The sequence below is a fragment of the Thamnophis sirtalis genome, unplaced genomic scaffold, assembly GCF_051295495.1.
Source record: "Thamnophis sirtalis isolate CommonGarterSnake01/CBP01778 unplaced genomic scaffold, rThaSir2_p1.2 scaffold_10, whole genome shotgun sequence".
Taxonomy (NCBI): Eukaryota; Metazoa; Chordata; class Lepidosauria; order Squamata; family Natricidae; genus Thamnophis; species Thamnophis sirtalis.
This window is the reverse complement of record NW_028261390.1, coordinates 364189-372639: the sequence shown is the minus strand read 5'-3', so window position 1 is coordinate 372639 and position 8451 is coordinate 364189. Positions and strand designations below refer to the sequence as shown.

Here is an 8451-nt window from a genome sequence, read left to right as displayed (position 1 = left end):
GCAAAGGTGGCTGATGGAAATGGGCTTAATTGGTTTTCTTTTATAAGGCATTTATTATGTATTATTATGGCCCAAATAAAATCCCAATTCCTCCATTAATAACATTAATAAAAATAATCAAACGTTATTGCTAATAGCTCATTGGTCCGAGATGCTCCCTGGCTCTGTATCCTCCCCTCCGCCCGGAGGTTTCAGCAGAACCCTGACCGGCTGCCCTCCCTCCCTGGCCAGCCCCCTCCTAGCTCTGACCCCCCCTGCAAAGGCCCAAGTGCCCGGGGGGGGGGGGCTCCCTGCTCTCTGGTCACAGAGGCCAGTCCGACTCTTGGCCCAGCAACCCTTCTGGGCTGGGCCTCTGGTGGGACGGAGGGCAACACGGGCACCAGGCTCCGAACTCCGGGAGCCCCTTAGGGAGGGCAGCTCTCAGCAGCACTTGTGCCACGGCATCCCTCCGAACTGGGCAGGAAGGAAGGCAGCCATCAGCCTCATGGGAGATGGCTTGATGAGATGCAGGGCAGTCAGGAAGTGGTGTCATCGTAATCATCATTGCTGAGGCTGAAGGCCCATCTGGGGGAGGCTGAATGATACGTAAGTTATGTCGGGTCTCCAAACTTCAAGATTGTGGACTTCAACTCCCAGAATTCCCCAGCCAGCGTAACTGCCTTTAACATGCGCTGAAATAGAGATCCCGAGGCCGACAGTCCCCACATACCAGTCCTGCGCTGACGACGGACCTGACCTCTTTCAGTGACCGTCACCCCTTTCTGCGGGAATGAGTCCCACAGGTGAGCAATGGGTTGTGCGAAGAAAGGCCTTCCGGTCTCAGCTCTGGCTTTCTTGGATGAGCTCCCTCCCAGGAGTCTGAGGGGGGCAGAAAGACGGCTCTTTTGACACGCTGGGCCAGCCGGCTGCTTCAGTTGGGCTCCAAGGGCCGCCGGTCTCTTTGCTAGAGGGGGAGCGACCTTCCCCCTGCCCCAGCCCTCTTCTCCACCTTCCTTTGGACGGACGGACGCACGGCTGCATTGCTTTTCTGGCTGGGGAGGTTAAGCTTCACAATCTGGTCCTCAGTCCGGGATCCTTCAAGCACATCAGAGCAGCCTTTCCCGAATTCAGAAGGTGGGACAGGTGCTGCAAACTGCTTGGGAAGGGCACTATTGTGCTTCGGCTGTGCAAAAGCCTGCATGGCCTGGTAGCCCAACTGCCTCTGACCGGCAAGTCCTGCCCTCTGGCCCTTCTGGGGAGCCTCCAGAGGAGCCTCGTTGGCCCTGTGAGTGGGGGCTCCATTGCTGAGGCTGGAACGGGGCTGCCACCTTCCCTCTGGCTGGGGCACTTCCTCCAGACAGGAACCGACACTTTCCTGGCAAGGATGGCAAAGGCAAAGATGGCAAGGAAGAAGGCAGCTTTTTCCTGGGTGTGTGTGGGGGGGGGGAGGATCCCCATGCCCCTCTCCCAGGCAGCCCCTCCAGTTGGAAGGCCTCCTTTTCCTTCACCTCTCCCCCCCATTCACACCTCTTCAGGCTCAACCCATTAGCTCCTCCAGGGCTGCTAATTGCCTGGGACTCCACACAAATAAGGCCCGAGGTTTCCCAACTGAGCCTCCGGCAGCCTCCATTCCGGGCTGGGATGCTCTGGTCTTCCAGAAGGTTCTGTTGCTCCCCTGGAGGAGAAGCCTGCAGCCTCTTGGGCAAACTGGTCGTTTCCTAAACGTCCCGAGATGGAGGCTGGGTGGCCATCAGCTGCCTGGCTGGGATGAGCAGCTGGGAAAGAAGGCGGCCCTGGGCCCCCATCTGCTCCCCCACCCTGAGGCCGAGGGTGCCCCTGCCGCCCCACTGCTCCCCCTCCACAGCTGGCGGCTTCAGTCCCAGGGAAGGGGCTGTTTCCCCAGGCGAGGCCCCTGCCTTCCCCCCAGAGTCTCTGGAGGAACATTCTCATTTTTGCAAAAACTGACCTCTATTCACGCTTTCGTGGCTGCATTCAGACGACACGCCCAGCCTGCCCGCATCCGAGTCAGCCCTTTGCAGCTGAGGGTCGCCCGAGGCATTCTGGGAGTTGTAGTTTCCCCAGCTGAAAGTTGACAAGTGGAAAAAAAAACACCTGGATTTGGCTCCTCCTCCTCAAGTGAAGCCCGGAAGTGGCGCCATTCCCCCGATCACGTGCCCACCGAGGACGTGGGGGTGGGGTTTGAGATGGGCAAGGGCCAATCCCGACGGACGCTCCTGGAAGCTGAGAGCGGAACCGGAAGATCAGGCGCCGCTCTCCCCGCCGGGCTCTCTATGGTGCCTGGATCTCTACAGCCATGGCTCTGGCGGCAGCGCTGAGGGGCCTCCGGGCAGCCTCGGCCGGCGGGGTGACCAACCGGGTCCCGTTGTGCCGCGGGGCGGCGGGGCGGGCGGCGGCGGCAGCTCACCCGGCCCTTTCTGTCTTGCAGCGGCGCCTGCGGGGAATCTGCAGCTCGGCGGCGCTTCTGCAGCGGGCGGCGCAGGTGAGGCTCCGGGTGAAGGGCGATGGGGGGGGCGATGGGGGGTGTCGGGGCCCCCTTGCGACCCTCCCTCTCCCTGCAGGCGGAGGGCGCCTTCCCGGTGACGCTGCTGCCGGGGGACGGCGTGGGGCCGGAGCTGATGCACTCCGTCAAGGAGGTCTTCAAGGTGAGCGCGGGGGGGGGGCTGGCGGGGGGAGGGAGAGATGCGGGGGGGGGGCGAGGGGGGTCCAGCCAGCCCCCTCCCCTCGGTCCCCCGCTGTGCCGTGCAGGTGGCGGGCGTGCCGGTGCAGTTCGACGAGCACCACCTGAGCGAGGTGCAGAACCTGGCCTCGGAGGAGATCCTGGACCAGGTGCTGGAGTCCATGCAGAAGAGCAAGGTGGCCCTGATCGGTGAGGCCTCTGCCCCGAGACCCCCGGGAGGGGGGGCCCCGGAGCCCTTCGCCCCCCTGACCGCCTGCGCTCTCTGGCCTTTGCAGGGAAGATCCACACCCCCATGGAGTTCAAAGGGGAGCTGGCCTCCTACGACATGAGGCTGAGGTAGGTGGGCCCCCTCGGCAGCCCCACCTTTGCTCCGGGGAGGGGGGGATGGGCAGGGGGGGTGCAGGATGGGACCCACCCCCGGCTCCTCCTTGCAGGCGAAAGCTTGACCTCTTTGCCAACGTGGTCCACGTGAGCAGCCTGCCCGGCTATAAGACCCGGCACAACAACCTGGACCTGGTGATCATCCGGGAGCAGACGGAGGGCGAGTACAGCTCTCTGGAGCACGAGGTGAGCCCACCCACCCTCCCGCTGGCGGCTGCAGTTACGGGTCTTCCAGAGGGATCCGGGGGGGGGGGAGGGGGCTGCCGGCATCTCCAGTGAACCTGGGGTGGGGCTGCAGCAGGCCAAAGGGACCCCTGAGGACCTATAGGGCAGGGGTGTGGGAGGGAGGGTCAGGTCAGTTATCCCACAGGATCAAGGTCAACCTGCTTGAAAACTCCTCCCGTGGGCTGAAGAGAAAGGTGGGCGTGTCGTCTCACAGGTGACCCAGAGGGCTCCGCTCCCATTGTTGGCCTCAGGCTTTAAGCCTTCCCCATCAGCCACTAAGGATCCCCGGGTGATCTTTCTGAGATCCATCTACAGCAGTGGTTCCCAAACATTTTGGGACCGGGGACCAGTTTTATGGAAAACGGTTTTTCCCCCGCAGATCTAGGAGGGAGAGGAATGTGCAACTCAAATCCCTCACACGAGCAGTTGCTGGTGGGGCTTGTGCTCTGATGAGGACCCGATGCCCGGGGAGCAGAGGTGGTGATCCAAGTGCCGCGGAGGCTTTCCTCCCTCTCTCACCCAGCACTCTCCAGTTGTTCCACTACCAGTCAGCAGCCTGGGGCTGGGGGGGGCCTTGGGACCCCTGATCTAGAGGAAACAATTGGAAAAGAGAAACAAATGCCAGAGGAAGAGGGAAATTCTTCTGCAGGTCCGAGCAAAGACTTCTCTGGGTTTTCCTTCCCAGTTGCAGAGGAGGCAGACCCTTGACCCAGAATGTGGGCTCTCTGGAGTGGGGGGCTTTGCTTCTTTTGGTGGCCAGCCTGATGTAGAGGCAGTGCAGGGAGAGCAGGCCAAGGGGAGCTTCCCTTCCAGCGACTCCAGTGGGGGGCTTCAAGGGGGCTTCTGTCTGTCTTCAGAGTGCCAAGGGGGTCATTGAATGCATGAAGATCATCACGAGGGCCAAATCTCAGCGCATTGCCAAATTCGCCTTTGATTTTGCCACCAAGAAGGGGAGGAACAAGGTCACCGCGGTGCACAAGGCCAACATCATGTACGTCAGCCTGCCTGCCTCAGTGGACCCAGGCGGGGGCTGGGGGAGGGCCTTCCAGGGATCCCCCAGATCTCTTTGCCCACGGGGGGGGTGCCTGCTCTGCAGCAAAATTGTCCCAAGGCAAAGGAAGAACCCCCCATGCAGGTTGAGATCAGGGAGGTTTCTCTCCCTTTGCCCTGGTCCAGAAAGGCCTCGGGAGGTTGGGTGGGTCTTGTCCCACCTGTTTAAATTTTAATTTGGGCCTGGGAAGAAGGATCAGCCGCCTCCACCTTCTGCCCAGAAGAGCCTCCGCAGCAGCTTCCAATTCTGCTGCCTGCTGAGAGGCCGCTGTGCTTTGGGCCCCTGGCTGACCCAGCCGGCCCCTTCGGCCCCTTGGATTCCGGCTGAGCCTTCTTGGCAAGGCGGATGGCCCGTGGCTGACCCTCCCACTTCTCTCTCTCCCTCCGCCCACTTCCAGGAAGCTGGGGGATGGGCTCTTCCTTCGCTGCTGTGAGGAGGTGGCTGAGCTGTACCCCAAGATCACCTTCGACACCATGATCATAGACAACTGCTGCATGCAGGTAGGGCGAGAGGCCGAGAGGGGAGGGTGCCTGGGAGGGAGGGAGGGGCTCTGGCTGGCTTCTGCTGAGGGCGTCTGAGCAGAGGCAGGAGAGCCCCCTCCTCACTGGGAGGCTTTGGAGGGGATTGGATTCCAGGGGCCCCTCCCAGCCTTTGATGTGGGGGAGGGAGCAGAGATAACTTTTCAGAAAGCTTCGGGGGGGGGGGGAAGGGAGCTGGACTTCCAGCGGTTTCAGAGCGGAGCCTCCCCCCCTCTTCTCCAAGGGCCCCTCGGGGAGGCAGCTGAGCTCTGCCCAGTCTGTGGGTGTGTGGCCTGAGGGCCCAGGTGGGCACAGAGCCAGAGGGACGTGTGGGACGTGTGTTTTCCAGCTGGTGCAGAACCCTTACCAGTTTGACGTCTTGGTCATGCCCAACTTGTACGGCAACATCATTGACAACCTGGCAGCCGGCCTGGTGGGAGGGGCCGGAGTGGTGCCGGGGGAGAGCTACAGCGCCGACTTTGCCGTGTTTGAGATGGTAGAGGACGAGGCTGGGCTGCCCCTCCCCTCCTCTGCCGGGGGTGGGCGGGGCCGGCGGGTGTTTCTGGAGGGGCCCCTGCGGGAACCACCTTTCTGCTCCTCTTGCAGGGGGCCCGTCACCCCTTTGCCCAGGCGGTCGGGAGGAACATCGCCAACCCCACGGCCATGCTGCTCTCCTCGGCCAACATGCTGCGCCATCTCAAGTAGGTGCCCAGGATGGGGCTGCTGGGCTTGAGCGGGGGGTCCCGGAGGCTGCTCCCTGCCCATCCGCCCGGCCTGCCTGGCAGGGCAACAGTGGCTGGGGGAGCCATCCTGCCCCCCCCCCTGCTGAGATGCACCCCCTTCTCTCTCTCTCCCGAGCAGCCTGGAGCACCACTCGGCCATGATTTCAGACGCGGTGAGGAAGGTGATCAAAGTGGGCAAGGTGAGTGAGGGGCTGCCCTGTGGCGCCTGGCAGAGGAGGGGGGGGTCCTGGGACTGGAGTGGTTCCTCCTTGCTGTGCGTGGGCAGAAGGCCTGGCTGGGCTGCCTGCCCCGTCCCCTTCCTACGGTTCCTCTGGACCCCCGTCTGACCACCTCTCTCCCCCCCCTCCCCTCTAGGTGCGGACCCAGGACATGGGGGGTTACTCCACCACCTCGGACTTCACCAAGTCTGTCATTGACCACCTCCACCCCCCCTATGGCGTCTAGGCTCAGGCTGCCCCTGGCCCACACCTGCCCCCTTCCGCAGCTGATCCCCCCCCCCCATGCGTTGGGGAAGAAAGCCCCCTCCTGCCTGGAGGTCCTCCAGAGGTCTAGAAGGGGCTGGGGGGGGGTTGCCCAACAGGAGTTTGTTCTGTGACCGCTGCTGGGGGGGTGGTGGTCATGCCTGAGGCCTTCTGCTGTGCTGGACTTTGGAGCCTGCCAGGGCTCGGGGTGGGGGTGCTGGGGGAGCCCCCTGTGGGGGTGCTGTGTAACCTGGGACTGTGCTCTCCATCCTGTCTGTGAATAAAAGGGATTTTCTTAGCCGGCTCTTGGCCAATTCCTGGCAACTGACAGGGGGGGCCTGGGGGGCCAGGAGGAGCCTGGCTTGGGCGTTTGGGACGGAGAGACCCCCCTGAACAGCCCCGTCCTCATCCTCCCACCCCCAAAGCAGCCCTGCTCCCTTGGCCTCCTCTCTCTGGAAGCCCCTCCCCTGGTCCCCCTCGGGGGAGGCCCTCCCCCACAGCTTGGGATCTCATGGGTGGGGGAGGGGCTCCTGGTTGCCCTCTGGGACTTGGCAGAGACATTAAAATTACTATTTATGATTCTGGAGGAAGATTCCCCCCCCCTGGCAATCTGCCCAGAAAACTGGGGGGGGGGGAAGAGGCACTGGGGGCTCCTCCCCCCCCCTTGGGCTGCTCAGTCTCCACCAGGGACAGATCCTCCTGGAACTGATCTTGGTCTCCCTCCAAACACCTGGCAGTTTCTCCTGTCCCGTCCCCCCCCCAATGCCTTTTGGCTGTGCCAAGGGAAGGGGCGGCTCCTTTGAGGCAGAGAGAGGACCTCCCCCCACTGGCCTGACCCCCCCCCCCTGCGCTCCATTGGGCGTGGCCGGAGAGGAAGAGGCGGAGAACCGCCGTCAGGACGCAGAAGAGGCGCCTCTTGGGCCAGACTGGCCACAACCGTGGAGTCTCCCCCTTTATGGTCACAAGCCATGACAGCGACAGTCCTCGTGGGAGCCACCCAATTTCGCCCCCTCATCTGGGGGGCCCATGAAGCAACCAACGCAGTTGCCAGGCGAACCCCCCCCCCCCCCGTTCTGCTCTGGGCCGCCCCTCCCTGGAAGTCGGCAGGGCAAGAAAGTGCTGCGAAATGGCTGCGGGGCCTCTGGGCACAGCACCAATTGCAGCCAGGTTGCCCAGCACCTGGAGGGTGGCCACGTGACATTTGGGGGGGGGGAATTTCAAAGTAATCCCCCCCCCCGTAAGTCACCATTGGAAAGGTGACTGGCCACTAAGCCATCCGTTGTAAGTTGAGGACCACCCGCAATGGACCCCCTGATCCATTCTGGGCAAGGGGCAGCAGCAGCTTCTTCCTAAAGTTGCCCCCTGTAGTCTTTGCCAGCCCCTAATATTATGGGTGGCCCATGGGGGTCCTCCCTGCCCAGAAAGAGGCCCCTGGACTCTGGAGCAGCAGCCAGGCCCCACCACCTCCACGCGGCCTTCAGCAGTTTGTGAAAGGGGGCTTTCTCTCTCCCCCCCCCAAGCTGCAAGTGAAGAATTCTGGCTTGGAAAAAGCAGAGGGGGGGAGAGGGCATTTTCAGCTCTGAAGTTCCCATTGAACCAGCCCCTCCCCTCCCGCTGTGGGTCCCTGATCAGGCAGGCCCAATGGGGGTGAGGAGAGTCCTCCGGCTGTTCCCCCCCAGGGCAGCCTCCGAACGCCTGGCGAGGCGCTTACGGAGCCCCCAGCATCTCTGCTGCTTTTCTCTTGGCAGGTGCGGACTGCAGACATGGGGGGCTACGCCACCTCCGACGACTTCACCCAGGCCGTGATTGCAGCTCTGGTGGAGTGAAGGGGAACTCGGCTGGCCCAGCAGATTCTCTTCACCTATTTATTCCTAATTTATTGTAACTGTTGATGGTCACGCAGGCAATAAAAAGCACAGAAACAACGCGCGATTTCCACACCCTTCTTTCACCTGGAGCTCACAGGAGCCCAACCCACCACAAGCAGCCACACCAGGGGACACAAAAGGCCGAATCCTGGGGGGGGGGGGGGGAGGAGGGGCAGTCTTCTGGACTGACAGCCCCCACTCCAGGGCCTGCTGAGGCACAGGGGAGCTCCAAGGCAAAGGGATGGAGACCAAGTCGGCACTGTTGGCTGAGAAAAAGATTGGGGGGGGGGGCGGCAAGGAGGGGGAAACAAATGGAAGCTGTGTGTAACACGTGACTCTGGCCCACAAAGCTGCCTCCTCCCAGGGACTCCCTTCTGGCCAAAGCAGGGTGGGGTGTTAAGAGAAGCTTCTGGTTCTTGTGGCAGACATTTTGGATACCAACTCATCCCTCCCTCCCCAATTCAAATCTGTGAGGGCAGCCTGACAAAGCTTGCCCCCCACCATCCCCAGAGAGGCTGAAGGCGAGT

General features: G+C 62.5%; 1 protein-coding gene across 3 annotated transcripts; it reads left to right on the top strand.

The window, feature by feature from the left end:
- The first annotated feature begins 2241 nt into the window (after positions 1-2241).
- IDH3B (isocitrate dehydrogenase (NAD(+)) 3 non-catalytic subunit beta) lies at positions 2242-7981 on the top strand. 3 transcript variants are annotated; one of them, XM_087723866.1, is made up of 12 exons: positions 2242-2344; positions 2426-2479; positions 2559-2642; positions 2746-2866; positions 2953-3013; positions 3112-3244; positions 4141-4274; positions 4732-4834; positions 5202-5348; positions 5459-5553; positions 5714-5774; positions 5950-6170. In XM_087723866.1, exons 1-12 carry the CDS (start codon positions 2294-2296, stop codon positions 6037-6039), a joined length of 1134 nt encoding a protein of 377 aa, XP_087579992.1. In that variant the 5' UTR covers positions 2242-2293; the 3' UTR covers positions 6040-6170. The 3 variants fall into 3 exon arrangements, with proteins under 3 accessions (XP_087579992.1, XP_087579991.1, XP_087579990.1); XM_087723865.1 differs by lacking the exon at positions 5950-6170 and adding an exon at positions 7805-7981 and having other exon boundaries at positions 2263-2479; XM_087723864.1 differs by having other exon boundaries at positions 2263-2479.
- Positions 7982-8451: the final 470 nt, after the last annotated feature.

Excerpts from the sequence above, each read along its gene's own strand:
- IDH3B (XM_087723864.1), top strand. The coding sequence starts at position 2,294 with ATGGCTCTGGCGGCAGCGCTGAGGGGCCTCCGGGCAGCCTCGGCCGGC. Across the intron at positions 3,245-4,140 it reads ACAGCTCTCTGGAGCACGAG|AGTGCCAAGGGGGTCATTGA; the intron begins GTGAGCCCACCC and ends GTCTGTCTTCAG. Across the intron at positions 5,775-5,949 it reads AGGTGATCAAAGTGGGCAAG|GTGCGGACCCAGGACATGGG; the intron begins GTGAGTGAGGGG and ends CCTCCCCTCTAG.